At 26.8% G+C, this 26895-nt stretch overlaps 9 protein-coding genes and 1 long non-coding RNA gene across 21 annotated transcripts; 5 read left to right on the forward strand and 5 right to left on the reverse strand.

Moving 5' to 3' along the window:
* The first annotated feature begins 1774 nt into the window (after nucleotides 1-1774).
* LOC106787230 (protein UBASH3A homolog) lies at nucleotides 1775-4995 on the forward strand. 2 transcript variants are annotated; one of them, XM_014749426.1, is made up of 4 exons: nucleotides 1775-2137; nucleotides 2481-2718; nucleotides 2801-3421; nucleotides 3585-4995. In XM_014749426.1, exons 1-4 carry the CDS (start codon nucleotides 2031-2033, stop codon nucleotides 4380-4382), a joined length of 1764 nt encoding a protein of 587 aa, XP_014604912.1. In that variant the 5' UTR covers nucleotides 1775-2030; the 3' UTR covers nucleotides 4383-4995. The 2 variants fall into 2 exon arrangements, with proteins under 2 accessions (XP_014604912.1, XP_014604911.1); XM_014749425.1 differs by having other exon boundaries at nucleotides 1776-2137; nucleotides 2801-3490.
* Nucleotides 4996-5324: 329 nt separating this feature from the next.
* Nucleotides 5325-6843, reverse strand: LOC106787176 (electron transfer flavoprotein subunit beta). Its single transcript, XM_014749305.1, has 3 exons — nucleotides 6632-6843; nucleotides 5900-6298; nucleotides 5325-5768 (listed from the first exon to the last, which is right to left on the reverse strand). Exons 1-3 carry the CDS (start codon nucleotides 6680-6682, stop codon nucleotides 5457-5459), a joined length of 762 nt encoding a protein of 253 aa, XP_014604791.1. The 5' UTR covers nucleotides 6683-6843; the 3' UTR covers nucleotides 5325-5456.
* A 571-nt stretch (nucleotides 6844-7414) lies between these two features.
* Nucleotides 7415-8640, reverse strand: LOC106787178 (CDC42 small effector protein homolog). 4 transcript variants are annotated; one of them, XM_014749308.1, is made up of 3 exons: nucleotides 8513-8640; nucleotides 7960-8263; nucleotides 7415-7868 (listed from the first exon to the last, which is right to left on the reverse strand). In XM_014749308.1, the coding sequence occupies exons 2-3, from the start codon at nucleotides 8212-8214 to the stop codon at nucleotides 7860-7862; spliced, it is 264 nt and encodes an 87-aa protein (XP_014604794.1). In that variant the 5' UTR covers nucleotides 8215-8263; nucleotides 8513-8640; the 3' UTR covers nucleotides 7415-7859. The 4 variants fall into 4 exon arrangements, with proteins under 4 accessions (XP_014604794.1, XP_014604797.1, XP_014604798.1 ...); XM_014749311.1 differs by having other exon boundaries at nucleotides 8342-8637; XM_014749312.1 differs by having other exon boundaries at nucleotides 8492-8628.
* Nucleotides 8641-9116: 476 nt separating this feature from the next.
* On the forward strand, nucleotides 9117-12470 carry LOC106787189 (dnaJ homolog subfamily C member 7). Its single transcript, XM_014749334.1, has 11 exons — nucleotides 9117-9662; nucleotides 9800-9888; nucleotides 9998-10122; nucleotides 10213-10401; nucleotides 10669-10787; nucleotides 10876-11029; nucleotides 11116-11280; nucleotides 11379-11544; nucleotides 11637-11783; nucleotides 11866-12018; nucleotides 12129-12470. Exons 1-11 carry the CDS (start codon nucleotides 9583-9585, stop codon nucleotides 12227-12229), a joined length of 1488 nt encoding a protein of 495 aa, XP_014604820.1. The 5' UTR covers nucleotides 9117-9582; the 3' UTR covers nucleotides 12230-12470.
* An 827-nt stretch (nucleotides 12471-13297) lies between these two features.
* LOC106787193 lies at nucleotides 13298-16650 on the reverse strand. The gene is made up of 6 exons (XM_014749346.1): nucleotides 15869-16650; nucleotides 14975-15176; nucleotides 14199-14398; nucleotides 14062-14118; nucleotides 13866-13969; nucleotides 13298-13741 (listed from the first exon to the last, which is right to left on the reverse strand). Exons 1-6 carry the CDS (start codon nucleotides 15923-15925, stop codon nucleotides 13486-13488), a joined length of 876 nt encoding a protein of 291 aa, XP_014604832.1. The 5' UTR covers nucleotides 15926-16650; the 3' UTR covers nucleotides 13298-13485.
* Nucleotides 16128-16831, forward strand: LOC106787195. The gene is made up of 2 exons (XR_001381752.1): nucleotides 16128-16340; nucleotides 16649-16831. It is a non-coding gene; the product is annotated as an uncharacterized LOC106787195 (long non-coding RNA).
* A 257-nt stretch (nucleotides 16832-17088) lies between these two features.
* Nucleotides 17089-18756, forward strand: LOC106787190. 3 transcript variants are annotated; one of them, XM_014749336.1, is made up of 6 exons: nucleotides 17101-17234; nucleotides 17355-17388; nucleotides 17476-17557; nucleotides 17650-17861; nucleotides 17931-18275; nucleotides 18360-18756. In XM_014749336.1, the coding sequence occupies exons 1-6, from the start codon at nucleotides 17227-17229 to the stop codon at nucleotides 18702-18704; spliced, it is 1026 nt and encodes a 341-aa protein (XP_014604822.1). In that variant the 5' UTR covers nucleotides 17101-17226; the 3' UTR covers nucleotides 18705-18756. The 3 variants fall into 3 exon arrangements, with proteins under 3 accessions (XP_014604821.1, XP_014604823.1, XP_014604822.1); XM_014749335.1 differs by having other exon boundaries at nucleotides 17089-17388; XM_014749337.1 differs by having other exon boundaries at nucleotides 17089-17388; nucleotides 17830-17861.
* On the reverse strand, nucleotides 18652-20269 carry LOC106787194 (ninjurin-1-like). Its single transcript, XM_014749347.1, has one exon. It carries the CDS (start codon nucleotides 19637-19639, stop codon nucleotides 18968-18970), a length of 672 nt encoding a protein of 223 aa, XP_014604833.1. The 5' UTR covers nucleotides 19640-20269; the 3' UTR covers nucleotides 18652-18967.
* Nucleotides 20270-20586: 317 nt separating this feature from the next.
* Nucleotides 20587-22009, forward strand: LOC106787191. 2 transcript variants are annotated; one of them, XM_014749339.1, is made up of 2 exons: nucleotides 20587-20915; nucleotides 20988-22009. In XM_014749339.1, exons 1-2 carry the CDS (start codon nucleotides 20816-20818, stop codon nucleotides 21887-21889), a joined length of 1002 nt encoding a protein of 333 aa, XP_014604825.1. In that variant the 5' UTR covers nucleotides 20587-20815; the 3' UTR covers nucleotides 21890-22009. The 2 variants fall into 2 exon arrangements, with proteins under 2 accessions (XP_014604825.1, XP_014604824.1); XM_014749338.1 differs by having other exon boundaries at nucleotides 20587-22009.
* Nucleotides 22010-22050: 41 nt separating this feature from the next.
* LOC106787192 (alpha-ketoglutarate-dependent dioxygenase alkB homolog 7, mitochondrial-like) lies at nucleotides 22051-26152 on the reverse strand. Of its 5 annotated transcripts, XM_014749342.1 has the most exons (7): nucleotides 25166-25218; nucleotides 24945-25095; nucleotides 23358-23491; nucleotides 23049-23236; nucleotides 22754-22959; nucleotides 22469-22678; nucleotides 22051-22367 (listed from the first exon to the last, which is right to left on the reverse strand). In XM_014749342.1, the coding sequence occupies exons 3-7, from the start codon at nucleotides 23480-23482 to the stop codon at nucleotides 22158-22160; spliced, it is 939 nt and encodes a 312-aa protein (XP_014604828.1). In that variant the 5' UTR covers nucleotides 23483-23491; nucleotides 24945-25095; nucleotides 25166-25218; the 3' UTR covers nucleotides 22051-22157. The 5 variants fall into 5 exon arrangements, with proteins under 5 accessions (XP_014604828.1, XP_014604827.1, XP_014604831.1 ...); XM_014749341.1 differs by having other exon boundaries at nucleotides 22469-22959; XM_014749345.1 differs by lacking the exons at nucleotides 22051-22367; nucleotides 22469-22678; nucleotides 22754-22959; nucleotides 23049-23236; nucleotides 23358-23491 and adding exons at nucleotides 24169-24352; nucleotides 25603-25776; nucleotides 25859-26152 and having other exon boundaries at nucleotides 25166-25293.
* Between the last annotated feature and the right edge of the window lie 743 nt (nucleotides 26153-26895).

Here is a 26895-nt window from a genome sequence, read left to right on the forward strand (position 1 = left end):
ACAAAATAAAACATTAAGATATGGGAGGAATAATATTAACTTCCGATTTAAATATTTTTTATTTTATAAAAATCATTATTATTTTCTTACCGATCGTGATACTCCTGTTAGTTTCCTGTTTATTCGTAGTATTCTTTTACAATCTTATTGTTAGTTCGTATTTTGTATTGATTTCAAAGGATCGATTTTATGATCAATTGAAAGATCTCCGCGGTTTTAAGCAATAAATATGTATCGTATATATATAACTACATACGTGTCAGTAATTATGGCATACAGTATAGTAAATAAAAAATATTAACAAAATTAATATATTCCTATTATTTATATTCTATAATATAAAAAAAATCATAATAAATTATTTTTAATTGTTTAACGCATTATAAACATAATTACCGGCACATGTATGTATGTGTATGTAACATGTACTATGTAATTAGTAGTTACAATACATTTACAAGAAGTGTTATATTTTCTATATGTGTGAATGCAGTGTAACTTTTTTTATTATTATCGGGGTGATATCATGGTCGCAAATAATGTTAATAAGCCAGGATATTGTCTAACGAATGTGTAAAATGTATAAATTTTACATATCGTTGTTTCTTTTGAAAACTAACTTTAAATATAAACAATATTAACGCTGTAGTGCACGATGGTATGTATATGCACGCGCCATTGTTCGAATTATCTCGAAGTATATGTTTGATAACGAAGAAAAAACAAATTATTATTCGTGGAAAATTATTATTTTGTGTACGAGGTGTGCCTTAAGTAATTATTAATTAATTAATTAATTTATTATTATTATTATTATTATTATTATTATTATTACTATTATTTCATATATTATATATAATATATTATAATACATATTATATGCTCTTTCTTATAAAATGATGAACAAATAGTATTTTTATACTATAATCTCAGCCACGTATACATATATTTATATATGTCACTTACATTAAATAATTTATACAATATGAAACGTGAGCTAATTAAATATATTATATAATATAAATTAATGCTAATTAAAATACGGAGAATTGAAATTAATTTTCTCTACCTGACTAAAAATCCGTACTTACTATTTGTCAAATCTACTTTGATAGTATATAATAACAATATAATTACTATTATTAATGTTAACTTAGTATAGAAAAAACATTGTTACTAAATCAGAAAGGTTTTTAAGATATTGTATATTGTAAAATACATTGATCAAAAACTTTTGTCTATATTCTTTTCGTACTCTATTATCTAATTCATTTTCATTCGTATAAATTTTTATTCATGCACCAATATATGAAGATATAATTAGTAAAATTCAAATTTTTTATATAATAAAATAATAATAATAATAATAATACTTCATACAAAGCAAACGTTGTTACTATTCATCGAATAATCTTATTGGATATTCCACTGGATTATAATAGAAATCGAATAATTCAATCTTATTCTATTTGGAGAACGAAAGACATTTTGGTTCCATCGGAATTGACCAATAGGTATATAGTATATAATAATCCTTGAAATAGGACAAAAACCTGCGGATGTTATGAAATTTTCTTTGCGACGATTATCTTATTAATCTATCTTATTTTAAACGAGATAATTACAAATTTGCAATTAAATATTAGCTTAACAAATGTTATTGTTTACTATAAGCTATCTTCATTTATCTCTAAGAGAAATGATTTTATGAATAATTTTTTTCTATATACGTTCAAAGATAAAAAAAATAAAAGCATGATTTCCGTAAAAATAGAAGTATAGATAATTCTCTTACATTATAAACATTAAGATATTGTTGAATTATCCGTAAATTTAAACCAACAGAAAGAAATTCTAAGGATATACGTTTATATCGACAAACATTTAATTTATTTATTTGAAAAGAAAGGTCATTTTAAATAAAATTCAAAGTTAAAATTCAACGGTATGTTCCCTCTCCCAGTCAATAAGATTTCATATTCCTGATCCAGTTGAAGTTTAGTGACAACTCTTAAGTAACGTACATCATCATGGCGACATTACCACCACGAAAAAATCCCTTAAGGAAGAAGATTTTTAAACAACAAATGACTCCTTTGCAAACCCTTTTGCAACTTGGATTTCCGAAACATCGAGCGTGAGTAAATTAACAATAATACAATATTTTTATCATCCAAAATAGGGCAAATTTAATCTTAACATTTTCTTTCTGTTTACTAATTGTCATTGTAAACAGACGACTGTCAAATTGTATGACATTTAACATTCATTTCATCTTCCATCTGAAATTATTGTTATCACATATTTTAATTATTTTTATTATAAATGATGATACACATACATTGTTTCAATATTTTAATTATATTGTTTGACGTTCAATAATTATTCATTTATTCGTTGAACCTAAATGTGTTAAATTTTCCTTGTGCAAAGTTACAATTGAATTTTTGTATTACACATAAACAATTATGTGATTACAGAGAAAAAGCATTAGCTGCCACCGGACACCGTGGCATTCAGCTTGCATCTGACTGGTTACTTGCTCATGTCAAAGATCCGACTTTAGATTTTATTACGCATAGACAATATGTATTGTATGCTTGTCCTACTGGAGCATTAGCTGAAACTCTTTCAAAGTTTTGGGCTGAAAGCGAACAGTTAGGTTGGAATGGAGCACTTAATTATATGCCACATATAACGCTTGTATCTTTTTTCCAAGTAAGTAAAATGATTAATTGTTTGATCTATTAGATTGAAGCTTTATACATCATGTTATTGAGTATTTTGTTTTTATTTCCAGGTATCAGACGAACTAGAACCAGAATTTGTATATTCTCTTAATAATATCATAGATCGCAATGAACCTTACAACAGGGTTCATTTGGAACCATATATTTCATCCAATTTTATGGGACTTTTTGTCAAAGATGAGGATGCTAAATGGCTTAACAAAATTTCTGCCAATTATGCTGCTAAATTATCAACCTTTAATATCGTTGCCAATCATCAAGTTAAGCCGTTACATCTTACATTGGCTTATCAGTTTCCCAGCAACTTGTTTCAACCTCTCCGTACAATGGTTGAAAAATTGAAACCAGCTACAGTAGATAATTGGGAACTTAGATTATACTCTCGGGACTCTAGATTAAAAAATTCCCGTGTACATAAAGTTATATACGCGTACACATCCAGAGAAGATGATGATTTGGAATTAAGAGTAGGAGATTACATTTACATAATGGAAGAATCATACAACTCTTCTACAGATGGATGGGTTGAAGGTACTTCATGGTTGACCGGGGCTACAGGAAATTTTCCTTTAAATCACACAAAACGAACAGCTGAATCAGATTCCTGGACATTGCATTATACTGTACAAATTAATAATAATGTAGAAGATATTGTGGAGGAAGAAGAAGAAGTGAGTCACCAAATAAGCAGTACAAATATAGAAGAATCTGTAGATACAACCAGAGCAGAAATAGAATCAGTAATTAAATTAAAGTTTTTCAACCATCTAAAAAATTCGTAATTAGAATAATGATATAACATTTATATCTTATTTATATTTCTTCTTTATGCAGATAGAAGAGTCCACTTCTTCTTCGTCATCTGTAATTCCAGCAAGACAACTCGTGATATGTCGTCATGGAGAAAGAGTAGATTTTACATTTGGTGAATGGATCCCATATTGCTTTGAAGATGGTTCTTACATACGTAGAGATCTAAATATGCCAAAGGTTATACCAACAAGAAATATAGATGAATTTAAGCATGACGGTCCTATAACGTCAGTTGGAGAACTACAAGCAAGATTGATTGGGGATGCAATAAAATCATCTAAAATGCAAGTAGATGCAGCTTTTACCTCGCCGTTTCTAAGATGTATTCAAACGCTTAATAATATTTTAAAAGGTTTAGAATTAGACATACCCATAAAAATTGAGCCAGGTTTAACAGAATGGTTAGCATGGTATCCAGCTGGTGTACCTACCTGGATGACTCCCGCAGAATTAATTAATGCAGGTTACAACGTGGATACAAAATATAATCATATAATTGAAGTTAAAGATCTCACTATAAAAGAAACTTCAACGCAGTATTATGAAAGAAGCTATAAATTAATTAAACATATTATTGAAAATACGAAAGGTAACATTCTCATAGTAGGTCATGCTAGTACTTTATCAGCTTTAACTAAACAATTGACCGGCGGTGAGATACCACCACCGTCAGAAATTACGAAAATAGCTCAAAAAATATCATACTTGGCATGTGCAGTTACTAGCAAAGAATCCAATGGATGGCAAGTTCAGGCGCCTCCTTTCCCTCCAATCACGCATACTAGTAATAGCAAATTTGATTGGAAAGTTTTATTGTAAAAGAATGAACTAGTATTTAAGACGTAATAGGATTGCGATCGTAAAAGACTGTTATGATACAATGAATTTTTTATAAGTATAGTTTATATATTGAAATGAATGAATCGAGCAATCCTATTTAAAAGTTTACAATACGAGAAACGCACATTCTTATTATTTAGAGATTAAGAATATTGATAAATAATGAATATAAAATGTTTGCAGTTTAAACTGCGCTTTTGCAGAAGAGAAATATTAATTTTAATACATAGAATATACATACACTTCGTTAAAATGTACTTATGTTGTACCTGCATTTAAATTTATCGTAAGTCTTATATGAAAATAATTTATTTTATTAGTTTTAAATGTAAACAACTGAACGATTTAACATCAATTTTTCAATGTAAATAATGAAAAAAATCAGTAGTAAATAACTTTATCAACTGTGTCCTGTTACTTGTAATTTCATTGTTGACAATATTAATGTAAATTGATACAATTGTTATTTTATATCAGAATCGTAGTGCTGTTTTTACAAAGGTGGCTTTATAAATTATGTTATATTTTATTCAAGTTCTATTTGTTATCAAGGCACAACAAAAAATTTTATTAGTAAAAAAATCAGAAACAACATAACTATGTTATTTATTATAGTTATAAAAATTGAAAATCTATTTATTGGACAATAATTCTAATGTTCTTTCCCAAAAACTATTACATGTATATATGCAGTGAGTGATCAGCTAATGAACAGTTCAGACTGCGAACATTGTCTTTGAACAAATGTTTGTTAATTGATTAGCCATTGTATATATAAAATTTCAAAAGACATGTTTAAAGTATATTGTATACCAAAGACATATAAGTATATATATATAATAATAATATTTTATTAAAATAATAAAAAAGAATAAATGACAAAGAGAGAAGATTATGCCTCCACATGGTACAAAATTTATGAAAATATATAATATAGATTTTATTTATTCCAATAATGTACATAAGGCATATGTTATATACAGAAAAATATAATAAAATTCATTGCACAAAAAATATTTATAATCTTCTATATCATATATTATTTGGAAGATATCAAAGATGTCCACGTTCCTTTAGTTTAGCTATTAAAGTATCAACATCAGGTACTATAGAACCAGCTTGTCTAATTGGTGGTTCTTCTACAGAAATAACCTCAATTCTTGGTGATATGTCTATACCAAGATCCTTTGGACTAATTTTTTTGATCGGTTTCTTTTTGGCTTTCATAATATTTGGTAATGTGGCATACCGTGGTTCATTCAGACGAAGATCAGTGCTGAGAATAGCTGGAGTTTTTAGCCTGAGAGTTTCCAATCCCCCATCGATTTCTCGAGTAATAGTCAATTCACCATTACCATGCTCGATCTAACGATAAATAAAATGATTTCAAAAGTAAACTGAATTCAATCTAATAATTAAACATCTTGATATCTTAAATTAATATAAATCCATAAATCTTTACAGATGTTTATCATTTATATCAAAAACTAAAATACCTTACTGCAAAATGTTCCTACTGGCCAATCCAAATTACCAGCAATCATTTGAGCAGTTTGATTGTTATCATCATCGATTGCTTGCTTTCCAACAATAATTAAATCAGCTTTCTCATTTTTAGCAAGTTTAGCAAAAATTTTAGACACATGAATTGGCTGCAAAGTTTCGTATTCTGCTGGCAATACTTCCACATGTATTCCACGATCAGCACCCATAGCTAACGCAGTTCTCAAAGCATCTTGTGCTTGAGTAGGACCACATGTAACAGCAATGACTTCTTGTACCAATTTTTTTTCTTTCATTCTTATAGCTTCCTCAACAGCTATTTCGTCGAAAGGATTCATTGAATGTTTGACTCCATCTGTAACGACTCCTGTTTTGTCTGGTTTGACACGGATCTAAAAAAAATGATGGATTAAAGTATTAATTACAAAAAAAACAGTTTTTAAATTATTAACTATATTTGGACAAAAAATATTTATATAATATAATAAATGATATAATATATATATATATATATATATAATAATAAATGATTAATTTATACATAAAAATATAAAATTACATTATGTTGCAACAAGTGTTTCATTGGTTTATAAATTAATGAATGATCTTAGACAAGATCGAATTTGTTAAAACGTAAAGATAAGATAAATTTACCTTTTTTTTGTTTCTTTTTATTGTTAATTAAAGTAATTCTATGTTTTAATATCCTAAAAGTTCAAATTTACCTTGACCGCATAATCGATTACCCTTTTAACACCTACAAGTACACGTGCCATAATTAATTTTCAATTAATTACAATAATATATGAAGAAAAAATGGAGATTATTTAAAATCGAGATCAACAGTGTGTTTACATAGAATGTCTTCCCCACTGAGAACACTGATGGAGGAATCTCGAAGTAACTAACTGCAGTTATGAGTATAGTGGTAATTGTCAGTGACGTGGCAGTCACTTACGGTTCGAAGTCCTAACTATTCCTCATTTTTCATGGACAATAACAATAATTACTAATAATTATAATATTACGCATATTAAAAATATCGTTAAAAATAGGAACTTTTAAAATGAATGTTAATTATAATATATTTTTTTTTAAATATACTGTGATAATAAGTTTTTCAACTTAATATCAATGTCTTTTCAAATTTTTTAAAAGATTCCTACTTGATATAATAAAGATAGAATTTCAATATAATGCATTTGACATAAATAAATATAAATATTAATAATTTAATATATTGTAATTAATTTATCAACGAGAAAAAGAGAGAGAGAGAGAGAGAGAGAGATACATTAAAAACTTTGGAATCATTCTTTATAGAAGAAGATATTTAAATTTTAGGAATTTTGTTGTTTTAATCACATAGGGATATTTCGGGAACTAAATCGTTAAATGCAATAGAATTTTATATTCTTTTCTAAATTTTGTTTTTTTTTCTATAATTATACTTTATATAATATTTTCATTCAATTAAAATACATTTAAATTACAAGACTGTATTACAATTTTATTATTTGTTGTTTTTGTTTCTTTTATATACAATCATTTATTATATTTATAAGGTTACACTTAAAGATAAAAATATTCAAAGTATAAATCAACATAGAAGAATTCATTAATATATATAAATACATTCGTAATCTTACAAGTCCATGTAATAAATCAGATGACACTCTTTTAATCAATTTTTGGCAATCATATAAGAATAATCGTTAATTTTTTCTGAGATCTTGTCTTTATAAAAAAAGTAATGAAGATCTAAGAGTATACTCTCTATTGACATTAATTGTATAAACAACAACAAAAAAAGATTTATAAAATACATAATTGCGCATAGTGCATTGTATTACTATTAAGTCAGGAAGCGAATACATCGTTAATAAAAAAACGTCAGTCGATTCATTTCTTCCAATAATACTCTGGCAGTTCAAATACTTTTTTTAATGCGTATCAATATGCCTAAAACAATAACAAATGAATATATGTATGTGCATGTGCTATCAAAAAGAGAATAATTAAGTTTATTTGTTAAAAATAAATTAATAATTACCTTAACGCTAAAGGAAGTGTCATAACCACCTTTATGTTGCATTCTTTCTTGAATAGTAGATAAGCAATCTCCAGTCATATTGAAGTCATCGCTACTGATATGACCTGTATGTCGAAAATTTGTAGGCTCTCCAATCATGCTCCGATCTATCCTGAGCCTCTGATGAGACTTGTGTTTCCCACTTCGTGAACGTGGTTCTTGTTGTTGCAAACAACACTTAAAACATTGTATCCAAAGTTCGCTACTACCTGCCATTTTGCATTAAAGTTTAAGCTTGCTGTCTCAATTTCTTAATCTCTCAAATCTGAAACAAATGATACAATGCAATAATTACAATGTAATCTAACAACATTTATGGTTTTTAAATCAAATTAAATCATACTATCAAAATAACTTTACATCTTAACCTATACGTAACATAAAGCATTTATAGGTACTGATACTTGGACAATACATAATTTATACTTTATTTTTAAACTACACACGTTACAACACAACGGTTATTACAAATTTTGCAAGACAGAAACTTAACCAAAAGTTGCTTTCATGTTACTTTTTTTTTGTCACTTCTTTGATGTTCCAGTACGTTCAAACCCGCCAGGAAACATGACAAACGATCCTCTGTAATGATTATCTTATATGTATTCTACTACCCAAATACATCTAACATAAGTACAATTAATCGATCCAATTTTAAAATTGGACAAATTGAAATCTACATTTGATTGGTTTACATATGCAAAGACGTTTAATATATAATCATTTCATTATTATTGCATTTAATAATCTTATATTTTGAATACCTCTTCTTAAAAACAATCAAAATCATTAAAACATCTTTTTAACATCATTCAAATATCAAATTATTATATCTGATTGTTATACTTTGTCGTATTATAGAGAAAACAAAATTTTAGTTAATTGCAGCTAAATTCGCTTTGAAAGTATTCCGATATTTGATTGTTGTTAATTTTTGTTATACATAACTTCTTTTTTAATTTTTATTACGAAAAATATATATATATATATATATATATATATATATTGTTTTAAAAAGAACTGTACAAATTATTTATTGTTTCGTATAAAAAAAAAGTTTCACTCGTGATCGGTAATAATATTTTTCTAGGAATTATTTGTTCCAATTGTGCCTATCCTGTGTTTTAAAGTTGGTTGCAAATCACGCGTGGTTGTAGTACAGTTGCTTAAGTCACCTTAAAGCCACTTCTTTATATAGTCGCTGATAAAAAATACGACAGGGTTTTAGTTGGCCAATATAATTTATCTATAAATATGTGTTCCATAATAATATTTCAAACGTTATAGAATGAAATATCTTTTAAGTAAAGAAATATTCGGTATTCCAATTGGTATTTAAATTACGAATGCTAGTATTTTATCGTAATCGCGTGTCACATAGTTCAATACAATTGTCGAAACAGATCTCTAGCCCTTTCTTGTTGTAACATTGAATATTGAACATTGAACATTTGTACATTATCACGAAAATATATTTTTTTTTCGTTAAATTATTCGTGCAATAATATTTATTACTAATACGATGTTATATTGAATGAATTTATTTATCATTATTTCTTTTAATTGTACTTAATAACATTAATTATGGCGAATGAAGTACAAATGAACGAAGAATTGGAACCTGTCTCCAACGCCATGAATGTAGACAAATCGGTTGTTGAAGAGTGAGTAAAGTCCATTTTATATTGTTTTATTTACATTTGAAATTTTTTCACATATCGACGAAAAGTAAATTTTCCATTCTATATTTGTTTTTTAAATTATGTAATTATATTAAAATTGTGTATCAATTTGTCTTTAGATTGGCAGAGGCAAAGAAAGAAATAGCAAATCAATATTATTCTTTGAAACAATATAAAAAAGCATTAACTGGATACAATGAAGTTATTGGTAAGTATATAGATACTAGTTTATGTAATGAAACTAATCTTTTGTTCTATAATTAATAGAAATAATAATAATATAGTAATAATAAAAAAAATGATAATGGTGATTCTAGAGATGTGTTCAGATGAACCACGTTATTATGGTAACAGAGCAGCTTGTTATATGATGCTTGGCCTATATCGTAACGCTTTAGTTGACGCTAAAAAATGCATTGAATTGGACCCATTGTTTCTCAAAGTACTTATATATATGTTCAATGAAATATTATGATTTATTCATTTAATATATATTTCTTTTCTTATGTAAATATGATTTTTATATTCCTAGGCATACATCAGGGTTATCAAATGTTCATTGATTTTGGGTGATATCATAGAAGCTGAAACTAATATATCTAAACTTTTGAAATTAGATCCTGATAATACGTCTGTAGCTTCTGAACAAAAGGATTTAGAGTATATACAGAAGTATCTTAAGGATGCGGATACTGCTTACGCAGTGAAAGATTTCCGTAAGGTTAGAGGTTTGTGTAAATGTAATGCTCATTTCCACTGCTAACAATATTGTTAACAAAGATTTTGAAAAATCTAGTACTATTATATAGGATGTTTCTTAACGTCTGGTCCATTTTGGGAATAGTAGAAGATACAAAAGCAATGGAAAAAAAATACATATCAATATGTGTCTGCCACAACCGACAAATATATTCATATCGTTAATCATTTGAACTCTGTAGTTGAAGTATACTTTGCAAACCGATGTTTTGTCTTTTTTTGTTAATAGGTTGTATATTGTATGGATCGATGTTGCGATGTTAGTACATCGTGCACAAGATTTAAATTAATCAAAGCTGAATGTCTCGCATTTTTAGGAAGATACGAAGAAGCACAAGAAATTGCCAAGTAAATTAACGTTTATTTTACAAAGATTTTATTCAGTCTGAATTATATTTTATTTATTTATACTTTGAATATACTTATTATATTTCAGTGACGTTTTGCACATTGATAAACAAAATGCGGATGCTATTTATATTCGTGGTATGTGTTTGTATTTCCAAGATAACGTTGATAGAGCTTTCGCACATTTTCAACAAGTATTAAGATTAGCACCTGATCACGATAAGGCATTGGAAATTTATAAGGTAGTACAAATATTTTTAATTTATTATGGTAAATTAATTTGTAAATTAAAAAATGTATGTAGTATTAATCTTTACCTTACTTTTAGAGAGCGAAAGCTTTAAAAAAGAAAAAAGAAGATGGGAATGCAGCATTTAAAATGAAACGCTATCAAGAAGCTTACAATTTATTTACAGAGGCTTTAACTATAGATCCTCAAAATATTATGACCAATGCTAAACTTCATTTTAATAAAGCAACAGCAGCTATTAAAGTAAGTTGAAACAAACATTATATACTAAATTACATGTAATAATAAATGTTCTGTTTGTTGTATACTTAAATAAAAAAAACTTTTCTTTGTTACTATAGTTAGGAAGAGTGAAGGAATCGATAACAGAATGCACAGAAGCTTTAAAACTCGATGAAAATTATCTTAAAGCTTTGCTTAGGAGAGGATCATCTTATTTGGAATTAAATGAATACGAAGATGCTGTTCGTGATTTTGAGAAAGCGTGTAAAATAGATAACAGTCGTGGTACGAATATTATACATATAATTATTCAAGTATTTATTATTCATTAAAATATAAAAACTTATTAATACTATATTTAATATTTTATTTTACAGAAAATAAGAGATTCCTTATGGGAGCGAAAATGGCTTTGAAAAAATCGAAAAGGAAAGACTATTATAAAATATTAGGTATCGATAAAAACGCATCAACTGATGATATTAAAAAAGCATATAGGAAACGGGCTATGGTCCATCATCCAGGTATTAAAAACATTAATAAATCATATAATATAGCGTAAAAATAAAATGTTATAATTTTAATATTTATTTGAATAATTATCAGATCGACATGCTAATGCAACTGAAGGGGAAAAGAAGGAACAAGAAAAGAAGTTTAAAGAAGTTGGAGAAGCGTATGGTATTCTATCGGATCCGAAGAAACGTTTGCGTTATGATAGTGGCCATGACATTGATGACAGTGATAACAATATGCAAGGTTTGTCAAATTATTATTCATTATTCAATGAATTAAATGTGAACAATAATTTAACAAATCATGATTTGGTTAATCATTAATGTATCTAAGAATAAAAATTGTTTTTTCAGACATGGATACTCGTGGAATGTTCCCAACGTTCTTTCCTCCAGACGCAGGCTTTCAATTTCGAACTGAATTTTACAATGGCTACAGTTTTCATTTGGGTTAATAACATTCCAAAGTGCATCATGATATCATAGTATATCGTATTATAATACTTTAGTTTATTTGATATAAAAAAATATAATGTTTTTCCCTTTGCAGTTGTATTAATTATATATTTATTGGTCTTGACATTTAGATCATCATTATGTACAAAGTCGTATAATGTAGTAGATTATTTTGCATAAATTTTGCTTTTTACATGTTTTTAATTCGTGAAAACACATAAACAAGAAAATTAAATAAAATAATTCTCTTCATTCTTTTTTAATATAGCAAGTATAAAATCTTTCATGAAAATTTCTTTTGATCAATGTTTCGAACATTGATTAGAATGTTATGATAATATTTAATATAGATTTTCTTTTTTTTTTGGGGGAAAATATTTCCTCTAAATTCGCACACTTAATTTGCTCTGCATGATATATACACATACAACAATTAATTTATCCTCTATCTCCAAATATTCTTAGAATTAAATATAGAGAAAAAAGGACATATATAGAAAAACATATTGAAAAGTCAATCCTTTTGTTATTGTTATAATAAATGATACAAATTTTTTTTTTTTTACAGCTACCCTAGTGAAATATCTTTTGTTCAACTAAATATATGTCTTTTATATCGGAAAGAAAGAAAGAATATGGATAGATTTGGAATATGGCTTTAGGTTTTTCTTAGAAATATACAATATATTCGAATTGATAAGTTATATGTATATAAAATATACATATATGCCCATGTGTTTTGTTACTAAAATGTGTAAGCTAAATTGATTACTTTCACATGATGTAATTTGTTGTATATTTTATGTTCTCAATTAAGAAGAAAATACATAACTTATTCGAGTTAATTAATTAATCATTCAATTCATTGTTATAATAATAATTACACTATTGTAATATAAGAAGTTTATAACATTTTGTCAATTTTATGTTCGGCATGAATTATGATGTGTCATTTTTGTTCTTATTTTTATTAAATATAATAAGATCATAATTCAATACATTGTAATCATTTGTTTGATATCAAAATATTTTGTTGTGGGGGGACATCGAATTAATATATTAAAGCCTTTTAAAGTTAATAATCGTAAAATTTATTATATATTAATTTCATTTTGATTTTTTTTTTATTTACCTAATAAAAATGATAATAATTATATATTTAAAAATATGTAGCATTATTTTTAAAAAATAAAATACTTCACATATAAATTTAATAAATCAAAGTAGTGCTTTAATACTTTTATTTTTAGGATTATTATATCGGTATTTTAGGATTATTTATATCGGTTTTTTGTTTATTTCTTTGATCGCCAAATATTCCCAATCTGGTAGCTGGGTCTCCGGTAAATTTAACGTGACAACAACAATTCGATGGGAAACGAAACATATCTACATCAATTTTACCATTTTTTGAAACGGCAGCTAATTGACGATAAATGTATTTTTGTTTGCATATTGTATTGTAGCCTTCGGGAAGATTGTCCATTATATTGCACTGGCTATTTTCATTACTGTTAATAATAATAATAAATTATATTATTACTTTAATATATACAATTTTTACTAAAAATAATTATTTGATTTTACTTAATTGTTTTCTAATATTTCTACAATGTCGAATAAAGTTTTACAAACCTGCATGTTTCGATTCGTACTCCTTGTTTAAAATTGTCTTGATTTACAATTACAAACCATTCCTTGCTCTTACTTTCCGCTGATCTTGGATAAATTACATGTTCCTATTGAACGATAATAGATATTAAAAATAAGACTTAATAAATTAAAAACAAAATGATAATGCATACGAATTTTTCTGATTATAAAAACTTACAGTAGATAGACAAAGAGGTGTATTATGTACACCGATTCTCTTTCCAACATCGGGTATCTAAAATAAGTAAACATTTGATTGTTTTATCTTGTAATAAAATCTGATATAATATATAAAAACAAAAAGCTATTTCTCACCACATCTATAGTGGCAAAAAATTGTATACTACTATTCTGCTGAATAGCATTATTTATTATTTCTTCGGGATAATCGAGTATTCTTTCGCAAAAAGTTGATCCATGACAAATTGGTGCCAGTATTCGTGACGATATATATGATAGTGAATCGGTATATGGTATATTTTCCGTTGGAAAAACAAATTTACCGTCTATATGTTCTGTTGAACAAAATTTTTAATACAAAGATTTAAAATATTTAACAAATTTCTAACTTATATTACTATCAAAGTCGTAAACATAGAAAATTATATTTATAATTTATATTTATTTATTTATTTTTTTAAGTTCATTAATGTAAAATAACAAATGTATAAGTATTAAAAAGTATTAAATAAGCATTAAAAAAATATTTAAAAAAAGAAATCCAAGGCCACTGAGAACAAGAAGGAGTTAAAGAAAGGTATAAGAAAATATGGACAAAAAAAAACAGGAATAAGGGACACAGAAAGGAAGACTGCACATTATAGCTTAGGTAAAGAAAATTTGGAATCTTTAGACAAGAATGGTTATTAATAAATATATAAAATAAATATAAGCATTAAAAAAAAATATTTAAAAAATGATTGTAGCTAACCAGCATTAAAATGCTGCTCAAGTAATATTTTTTGCCTTATTCCTATAAAATTTAAGAATTTCGAAAAAATAATATATGTATATATATTTTATTTATTAATACTATTATTTATTAATGCATTATTTTAATCCTATTTATTAATACATAACAATTCATTTACCATGTTCATTAGCTTGATTAAGTAATTTTGGATTATCATATTGAAATAATCGAGCTCTTGAATTTACATCGCGGTTATGTGTGCGATTTGTTTCAGAGATTGATGATTGATCCTTTCTATTTAGTATAGAAATTGTTTTGTTTCCATTTTGTATCGATTTATCAACTTCTACTTGCGGATAAGTACGAACATTTTTAAAAAACTGCAAAATAAATATTATCATAAGATAACAAAACAATTTATACTGTTCACGAGTCCTGAAAAATGTAATTTGTATAAATAAACCAAAATATATACATACTCATCAAATTATACGTTAACATCTTATAAAATAATTAATAAAGAGTTAATGTAAAAAGAAAGAAAGATATCGTCATTTTAACAAATATTGAAGAAAACACTACTTGTACTTTTTGAATTTCCCGCGTAGGGTAAAATGCAAGGACTATGTATATCAAATATCTTTTAAATAAATATCATCTTGAACCTTAATATTATATTTGTTGTTATCTTAAAATCAAATAATATTATAAAATACAAATATAAAACGTACGATGTATATATTACGGCCAATATGTATATGTATTTAGCGGACATTCTATAGAATGCCACATAAAACAGGCAATAAGTTTAATAAGCAGTATTTCACAGATTGCTCAGTCATTCTATAGAATGTCCAGAAGGTTTCGGCCTATCTATAAAATGTGCTTCAGTGGGGTGTGTTAGAGCACAGAAGGGGTATTGATCTCAAGCTATTGTAAGTGAAACAAACTATGAAAATTTAAAAATCGCTCGGGCATTCTGTACAATGTCAGCATTACACATTGAGAGTAACATATATATTTTAACAGATAAAAATTATTCATAAATCGTATATAAAAATAAAAAACTTACCAATAATATAACACAGGCATTCAAGAAAATACGACTTAAAGTATCTTGTTTTGTCATCTCCTTGATTCAATTGAATGCTTTTTTCGATATAACAAATCACTTTCTTAATTTGTTTCCTTGTGACTTCTCTCAGGTGATTCTCCTACTCTTTCAAAATTTATTTTTTTCTTTTTCCTCCTTTTATCCTTCTCTTTATATGTTCACTTATATATACATGTATATATATTTATATACGCATACACGCATACATACTTAAATATATAGACATATATACAGAGTCAGTCATGGAACGTGACGTTTTAAAATAACTAATTAAATATGCATTGTATGAAAAAATGTATATTTTTGTGCATTTTTATTTAAACTTTGTTTGGTTCGTATAACAAAATGAAAATAAAACGTTTTATTTGGGTTAGTTCGATTAAAATCTAATTAAATTGCCACTCGAGGAAACACTTGCTCGCACATAATGGTAATCAGAGAATGAGAGAATAGAATTAATAGTTCATTGTGTTAAAAACAATAAAGAACAAATACATTAAAAGCTTATGGTATCATGTAAGAACGTCAGGTTAGGATTAAAAGTACTAGTAGGGGAAAACCAGCATATGTTAGTCACTTGAGATCATTTGCCAAGAGGAAACCACACAGCGACAAGCATATTGCAAACCGGATTTTCTTGCGTGATATTAAAAATTGTAGACAAGTTTAATATAAACATCGCACGAACTTGTATTTATATTCCAAACTATGCTTTTTCATTAATAAGATTTGTTTTAGGATTTATATTTAATGCTATTCGTATACGCTGATGGACTCTATATAAATGACCAAGAATAAATATTTATAGCCCAATAAAAAAATAGACACCTTATGATAGCATGTAGATAATTGCATATTTAAAAGGTGCAAATGTGTGTTGGAAATAAAAGTGGGAATGTTAAATCCTTCAGCTCAGTTGAATGCGTCATCTCTGTTAAATTTAATCGGGAGTTTTATCATCAGGATTAGAAAAAAAATACCACAAATTTTAACTGCTATCACGGAAGTGGTTATTAATCGTTCTACAATTAACTTTACTTTCATTTTTAACTATTTTTAATTGTAGAAAAAATGTAAACACACTTAAATTTATTTACATTGTATTTATTTTACTTTGGACATTGTTTATTTTTTTTCTGTAATAAAATATACAAATAACTATCTAAGTAATTATTAATTCATTAATTTAGTCAATTACTTTTTTTTGACAAAATTGTTTCGTTTTTTCATTTATTTTTATTACACGTGATCGAATAATTGATCAAGTTTAATGATTACGTGTCTGATGATCACGTGTCTGATGATGATAACAATGAATGATCACGTGAGGAAATATTTATTTACCATAGCTTTAAATCATGTCAGATATTAAAAACATTATTGAATTGTTATGCAAACATTTGAATTTATCAATCAAAGTTGCAATTCAACCAGAATGTTTTAGGTTATCTAAATTTAATGATCCAAAAGAACAATCTGTAAGTCTCCCCAATGTAACAATGAATTTCTTTTTATCGTATTTACTCTGAGTATTACCTTATCTTAATGTATATTTTATTATCTAGGATACATTATGGACGATATTGCACATATTAAGTTTGTACGCTGCAAAAGAAAATCAAAATAATATAAACTTTGAGGAATACGGTAAGTTTGTTAATTTTTTGGATGTGTACATATATTCTTTGTTGCTATTTATTGGACCATTTTGTTTTGTTATAACGAATATAATGTTGCAGATAAATTATCTGCTACAAAATTATATTTTGCCTATTTACAATACCCAGCGATTGAGTTTTATAATTTATCTGAAAGTTGTCGTAACAATAGAGTACTTTTATTAGCATTTGCATGGCTTTTAGCGACGCAAAATGTTTTGAACATTGTTGTACGAATCAACTTGATATCTAGTATTTTAGGAAAGGAATGTTCATCCCCTGACTTATCTTTGGTAAATATGCAAACTTTAACAAAAATAATTTTAAAAATAACACATCATTAAAATAGAATATTATTTTAGAAAGAAATATCTACGGTAGAAACATCGTGTTCTTTGAATGCTCAAATAAAAAATATTATCCATCACAATAGTAAAGTTAATTTTAATATTAAATGTATATCGGAATTAATCGATATCAAAACTAAATTGTCAACTAAAGCTCACAGTGCAAGCTTGAATTTTGATTGTCTTGCTCATATGAACGTTATGGATATTGCATTTGTTAAAAGTTTATTCGTCTTACAAGATACAGATTCAAATTTTGTTCAATCTAAGCAACTAAAATCAGAGTTGTACAACATAGGAGCGATGTTGGATGTACATTTAAAGTGGATGGAAAAAGAATATATATTTTATGACTGGATGGTATATTTTTTTTATATTTAATTATTTTCTAAATATAAAGATATATATAAAATGTTGCCAGTAATATAATCTAATTGGTTTTAGATAACTGTGATCAAGGAGCATGAAAAATCTGTAGATATTAAAAAAAGTAGTATAAATTGGGATGAAATAGTTAGTTTTGTTTCTTTGCTGGAACATATTATTAAAAAAAAATTAAATTTTATTTGCTCAAAAAAAACAAAAGATGATGCAGAAAATTACAACGATTTTCAATGTACATCTCGTTTACTGAGAACACCCGACATCAAATGTGAAGCTAATAAATGGTTGAAGGATGTAACTGTTCAACTGAGTCAAATAAAAGAAACGCTTGGAAAAAATAAAGAAGAACTTGCTTTACAATTAAAAAATATATTAACAATTATGCCACCGTGCATTAGAATTTAATGCTGTAGTAATATTTTTGTATAAAAAAACATATGTATAATTAAATATTTTTAAAATGAATGTTTCTAAAAATATCATAGATCAACTAGATTTCACTTATAAAAACAAAAATGCTGTTAAACAAAATATTAAAATACCAAATCCCCGATTAGATTAGATTATACAATGAATATATGATATGTTATATTATCACATAATAATAGAGTATTTTTGATTTCCAAGAAAATGGACGTTAAGACGTCATAAATAAATTTATATAACTGTTAGGATGTGGTAGAAGTCGTTATTAGGTCGACTACACCGAACGACGAAATAAAAACATTGAGAATCGTAACGAGAAATATACCGATAACGGTCCAATTATTAGCCATATCAGCTTTACACATTTGCGCGTCAACTTTAACGTCATATCTGCTGTTCCAAATTAATCCAATACCAACTATAATTTGAATAAGCAAACTAGAACTAATCATAGCTAGTGAAGGATAATAATAAGGATGCCGACCATCTGTTTGTAGAACGTAACGTAATTGATTGGCATTAGCTGATAACAATGCTAGATCCATCATCCCTTGTGCAAGAGTCTTTTTGTGCTGATAAATGTTCACATCCGGTATCGATGGTTGAATCGGTGGTGGCAAAGGAAAAGAAGGGTATTGTCCATTAGGATTGTTTGGTGGTAATTCTGGAAACAGTCCATCGTCGATACCTTTGTCACCCGGACGTGAAAGAATCCCAGGTTCTAGGTCGTCTATTTCCGGACCCGAAGTCGGCCGTGGATTGTAAGTGTTGTCTGTTTCTAGAATTCCACCCAAGCGTGGTTCCACGCTTGGCAATGCATTTTCCACCTTGACAGATAATAGTTGCTTCTTCTCATCCGGAATTTCATCCATATATAGGATTTCATCGTGATTATCTTTTGTTAGATTATTCATTACAAGTACATAGGAAAACGAATTAATTGTTTGCGTATTTTTACTTGTTTTTAATTACGAAGCACTACACAATAGAACAACTCCTTTATTTAGTTATCGATCTGATTCATTCATTCAAAAACACATGGCACTTGTCACAACAGTTACCTGTTATTATTTTATTCCGTTTTATGAGATAATCCAACGAACGGTACAAATACAACGAATGGATGAAACACAATAAATGTTGGTAAATCTTGATTTTTATTATAACTGGGTACACGCGAACAACACATTCTGTACGTTTAAACGTATGTCGTGAATCATTCTTTATATAATTAGATGAATGCTCTAGTCTCTATTTGAAATTGCGTGCGGACGATTCGGAGAATCTTAAACGAGATGGTATTTCCTATTATTCAGAAAAATAAATAATTCTTTATATTTCATTTTTTTATACAAGTCGGACAATTTGAAAAATAATATTTTCTAGATCGGTATTACTAATAGTGTCACGCAAGAACGTTCATACGGTTACTGAACGCTTTAAAGTCTATATCGATTCACATACAAAAGGTCACTTAATAGCAAATAGTTGATTCATTTGATGATGCAGTCTAACTTGAAAAACCTAATGATTTTATAACCGTTATTTTTTATTTTTTTTTTAAATCCGAGAAGAAAGAGAGAATAAAAGGATAAGTGAAAGTACGTCTCTAAAAAGAAACAAAAAGAATCTTTGTCCTTGACTTATTTCTGCTTCTTTTTTTCAACCTGCTGCAATATCATTCCTGATTTTTTTTTACAGTGAATTTAAATAAATAAATTAATTAAATAAATCCAACTTTATAATTTTTCTTTTTCACGGAAAGAATTCGAAATTAAAATATTGTCATATTTATCTTCAACCTGTTGCAATAATTTTATTCTTATTCTTTTTCTTTTATATAAAATAAACTTATTTACGGAAAGAATTGAGATAAAATTATTGAATGGTCCGTTGTCAAGCAAACAGTTACATTCATATATATAAAAGTTAAATTTTTCTGGCCCGCATTCCTGTAAACATTCGAGAAATTCTATTTGAGCTTTCAACAATTTCTAATTAAATATAAAACGAACATGTCATATTTGGATGAATATTTAATTTATTATATTTCATCGTACGATTGATTTTTTTGTTTGTAAAAAATTGAAATGATATCTTATAAGAAATGTTGTGCTGCGTGTCCAGGCGTGATAGACATTCCGAAAAGTAAGAGAACCCACGAATGTTGTTTGCCCAAATACGTGTCAGGTAATTTAAAAATTTCATCAATTAAAAATACAATGATCGATTATTCTAAAAATCGACAAAACCATAATATAGAATTAAACGAAGATTATCAAGAGCTACCACAAAACTACAATAGATTCGCTATGGCAAAAAAGCTACATGCAGAGAATTTAAAGCATCAGCCGCTTCCTGATAAAATAAACGACGACGTAATGAAGAATTTCAAGTTAAAGAAATCTTTTCATTTGCCATTGTTAAATGAACAATGTAAAAACAGTAGGTGTAAGAGTAACGGTTGCAACAAGATAGAATCCAAATATTACTGCGATTCTATATTAGGCTACAAAAAACCAGAAACGAAAATGGATTTAGCTATTTGTTGGCAAACTCCAGTGGATCCAATTTATGATCCACCAAAACCAACTCACATCGATGGATCAGAAGGTGGAGCTGCTCCTGCAATTTTTGAACTCATACAAGGTGTTCCAAAATTGAGACGGGATTATTTGCGTTCACATGACGATAGTAAGTATCATGAAATTTATCAGAGGAATCTCTTAAAAAAAGATAAAGATAAATTATTACATAATAATTTACAAGAAAATCAAAACAATTGCCAGCATCGTTGTAAATGCACGAATTTTATGAACACACAAAAATCAACTTTACGGGAACGTTCTAGATCGCAATATTCTGTCAGGAATGATGCGATCTATGAAAATAAAAAAGAAAACGATCCCAGATTAATCAAATCAGCTGTAGGAATCGCTTTAGGTATGGAATCGAATAATAAACGATTACTACAAAAGGTAGATGTACCACGACCAAAAACACCATTTGCTAAAAGATCCTTTAGTATAGAAACTTTATCTCCACCTTTTAGTGTCGTAAACGGTTCTAGAGATACTGATTATCCGGAACATTGGAGACTTATGACGGTTTATCAACAATCTTATAAAAATCCTCGAAAGTATAAAAGTTTTTTTCACTGCTAATTACAGTAATTATTTAAGTAATTAGAGAAAACAGTTATTAATATGGGAAATAGATTTTCTCAACATTCATGAGCAATAATAAAAACTAAACATTTGAATTTTATTTAACCGTAAATTAAATTAAATAATAACGAAAATATTAAAAATATTAATTAAATATTAAACAAAATGCGCAAAATATTAGGCCTGATATAATTAATGATCTATTAGTTAACTACTATTTAAATTAGTTATAACAAAAAAATTGGAACCTTTAATCGAAGCTATTTTAGGATTCAAGTTTTTTCACAAACTTTAACACTGCATTATATAAAATATTAAATAAATCTGGATGAGATTCCATAATGGTTTGAAAATTCACTCTGTATAATATATAAATCTCACAAGTTTCTATGGCAATGATATTAGCAGTATGATGCATACTTTTCACGAATAAAGCTAAGTCTCCAAAATACGCTCCATCTCCTAAATGATAAACCTAAATATTTATATAAAGTATTACTTTTTCTTATAAATTGATATCTCAATTGAAAAAATAACTAGTCATTAAAAAATATGATTTAATTTCATCAGAAAAACCTCTTTCCATAAGTTGGTATAAACCGCAACTGTGCCAGATGCGATAAAATAGAGTCCATCTTCTTCTTCGCCAGCTTTGACTATTATGTCATTTTCTAAATAAATTACAGAGTGTAACATATTTGTTAATTGAGAGACAACTGATTTTGGAATATGTTGACATAATGGCACATTACTAATAAATTTCCTGTAAGTGTGCAAAATAAGTTCCTGAAAGAATAAAAGGGTTCGTTCGTTTTCATAAATTCTATTTGGATATATTACAAATATAATATCTATTCGAACCTCTTGCAGATAAGAGGAAACTTGATTGATTATACGTTGATGTCTATCTAAATTTTTTTTGTTATAATAATTAAAATATTCTAATAGACGGCATTGTAAGGCATACGGTAATTCCTTATACCTCATATATTCTTGTAATTGTTGAATATGTTTATAGTGTTTTTTGGTGGCCGAATGCAATGTTATTATAAACTGCATAAGTTGTGCTAAAAGTATACACGTAATAAAATATGCTAATATATAGAATACATTAAATCCAAAACTTTAACGTTCCATTTGTAATTACGTTGTTTACCTAAAACATAAATAAAGCCAAGAATACCAATGATTGATAATACAATATTTAATAAAATATCGTCTGGCGTTTTCGTGTCTAAATAATGAGCTGAACAAACTAGAGCAATAATAGCTCTGTTCAAACAAATTAAATATTTTCCATAATTTGTTGTTCTTTCCTTTAATGCAGGGGAATCAACCCATGACCTGTAAAAATGTGTCCATCAATTTTATTTATATATTGTTATTTAAATAATTTCTATTTGGTAAGAATTATTGAAAATGAAAAATGATTCAGATAATAATAGTTCACTTTAGAAATATTTACCCTCTGTTTCTTCCATAAATATTGGACACCGTCAATGGTATAAAATATTCAAGACATGCTGCCCAGTTTATAGATATTATGATAATCATAATCATTTCAAATAATTGATACCATTGACGATCCATATGATATATCTAAAAATATTACAAAATCTAATTGCAAAAATTATTTTAAATAGTTTCACAAAATACTCACAAAACAGAGTCTTCGAGAATAAATAATAATTGCTCGTATTCTAATAATTTTTACTAATTTCAGCATAGCACAATACCAAACTGATTTATAGATTATAAAATCAATTAATTGATATGGTAAAATAGATAAAACATCCACTATAAAAGTACTTTTTATATATTTTCTAATTGAAAAACATTTTTTATTAAATATAATAAATGTAATGAATATCGAAAGTAAAATGAGTATGAAGAAATTCAATTGCTTTACATACATTGCGATTATACGACGATCTAAAATAACGATATTTGTCCAATGATCGTAATATCCAGTAAAAAAGCACATAATTGTATCACATAAAATAATACCATCTAAGACGTTACTAAATATGTACCATTGTTCTTTCTTGTTCATATAAAATGAAAGAAATATGGGATTAATAATTAGAGTTATAAAGCCGGTTATAACCATTATTGCTTCCCAATATTTTCTATGGAAAGAATGCGTATACGTGCGAGCTATAATTATGAGTATAATTTATTTATTCTATGTAATTAAAATTATAATATAATATAAATAAATAACCTAAAAATACTAAAAGGATGTATCGTATATCGATAAGATTTGAAGTGTCTACTAATTTCATAATTTAATACTTTTTTATTTTTGAATCGCCATTTTGTAAATGGATGTTCAAGTGCTATTGTGCATATAAAAAACATACAATTCCAAAATTTTCTTATATATGAAGATCCTGTTATTATATCCTCTTTTATATCCATTTTTAATGTTTCACAATTATGAACCATGCTTGGAGTTAGCTACAGAAGTAACAATATTTATTATAAACTTAAAATATAAATTTAAATAAAAGATGCAATATCTCTCTTTTTATACTATAATTAATAATTTAAAAAAAAAAAATCGTTGACCTGAGTAATTTTATCTACGTCCACTTCATCAGGTAAGTAAACCATTAAATCCATATCAGAAAACTTAGAATAAATCTTAACAATATTATTATAAGTATAGATGATGTTTTAATAGTTTTACTTGAGTTAACAAAAATTATTTTCTGTAACAAATGAAACTATCAAAATAAAAATAATAAAAGGTAGTTCACTTTTGTTTCAAGGTAATTTAAACATGTTCCATAAATATTACACATACTTTTATTAAAAATAAACACATTAGACACTATAGCTAATGTATTTCTTAATTAGATAAAATTTTATGTACTACATTATCTTTTTTTTTTTATAATGATCTATTTTATGTACATATGTTAATAGTTATAAAGTAAGCAAGATTGACTCTTGTAATTAGAAATTATTTACAAATAAAGCTTTTCCTTCTCAATTAATAAATTACAATTATTTTAACAAGAAATGTTTAAATTAGTATGATACTTACTATTTAATCAATTTTTATATCTTCTGGTTTTTTGTCTACCTCACTTCTGCATATTATAGATACACGCCTATTTCTAGGTATTCTGTGTCCTTGAAAATAGGATTCTTCAGATTTTAAAATTTCATGATTATATATTTGTCTTGCTGTACCACTGAAATTCATTTAATGCGATGTTAATTAAACTATTGATATTATGCATAAGCTAGTGTGGTTATCATTACCTCATAACGTATAATGATCTACGAGGAAGAAGAAAATCTTCTCTACATTCCTGTTCGTGACCAACCATTGTTAGGCGCATCACACTGTCGCTCAATAAACTCAGTCCAGCAATAACATCTCCGCAAAACTGTTTATAAAATATTACATATAGTTAAAATATTTTTCCAAGATAGTAATAGATAGAATGAACGGCATCACGACACACAATGGAAATCATACAAGAATATTTTTCTGAACAAATACAATAATTATATTATAATTGTCAATGGACTCCCCTTGTTGAAAAAATTAGTTTCCATTAGAAAAATAACAATTAACATGTTTATTACTTGGATAAGTGACTGCCTTGACACACCACATACTACTACTTAAACTTAGAAAAGAGAGAGTAATAAAGATAACTATAATTATATTACAATTAAAAATAAAACATTACCCTAATACTGTCAACATGCGGCTTTATCCATCCATCAGCCATTAAATCTAAAACGTGTACTAAACTTAACTGTGGCATTCCTAATGGAAATGCTTTTTCACGTATTCGATTAATTACTTTAGTATTTTGTTCATTCCATTGTCTTCTCTCTGTTTCTCTGTAACCATGAATAGCCTATAAAGAATGTAAATTTGTTAAAAGAATAGAATAAAATTGTTGGAGTAAAACTACTATAAGTCATGTAAATTATACTAACGTTATCCCAATGTGCAAACTCATATCGTAAACGTTGCATGTATGGGTCAATTTCTTTCATCAAAGAAATTTCTTCTTCTTCAACAATAAAGTCAGGATAAATTTTCATAGTCATACGTAAAGAATCTTTCCAATTCGCAGTGTTACTTTTGTCAGTCTTGTTTATTACACTATTAAAATTTGCAACAGTACATTTTGATAATTTCAATGTAAAATTTTGAGAAGCTGAATAGAAAACATTATTTTGGATCCATCGCAACAATAGAACTTTTATCATATTTATTATAAATAATTATTAAAATCTTATTNTAATATTAATTTCTTTTATTTTCTGTAATCTTTCTGTAATATATGTATATATATATATATTCTTCTTTTTCTATTATGTATTCATGACGTATCTGCGCAGTCAAAGGCAAATCTATAATCTCGTACGTTGAATAAGACATCAAATGGACAAATTCAAATGATATTTAATTATATTATATTTATACTTCAAACGATAATATTTAATTTATACAATAAAATTAAACAATACTTGTATTTTTAACTAAATAAGCTATATATAACTGAAACAAATATTATTTTAGAAAAGTAATATGATTATTTTTGTAAATTCTCATTATCTACCTACACAAACTGGTAAGTTTTGAACACATTTATATTAAACTAACTTTATCAAAAATTCGAAATTATACTTAGCTTATATAATTATACTACTATCAAATTTCTCTCTCTCAATTTGAAATTAGTCTTAAAAAGATTTAATCGAGATATTAATTACGAAACACAGTTCGAATGATTTTTATTACGATTTCTACCAATCAGCGAATAAGTTATATAAAACGCTGATTGGTGCGTTCAGGATATCTAGATATTTGGATATAATATTTTGTCATTTTTATGAAGAAAAGAAGAAAGATTTATTTTTTACTTTGTTATTTTTATTAATATTATTTTGTTATTCATTTGAATTGTCATCGATTAATCTTAGCATGATAAAATTATATATTTCCAATGAATCAGAATAAAATTATC

The sequence above is a fragment of the Polistes canadensis genome, unplaced genomic scaffold, assembly GCF_001313835.1.
Source record: "Polistes canadensis isolate GaletaPanama2010 unplaced genomic scaffold, ASM131383v1 scaffold_95, whole genome shotgun sequence".
Classification (NCBI taxonomy): domain Eukaryota; kingdom Metazoa; phylum Arthropoda; class Insecta; order Hymenoptera; family Vespidae; genus Polistes; species Polistes canadensis.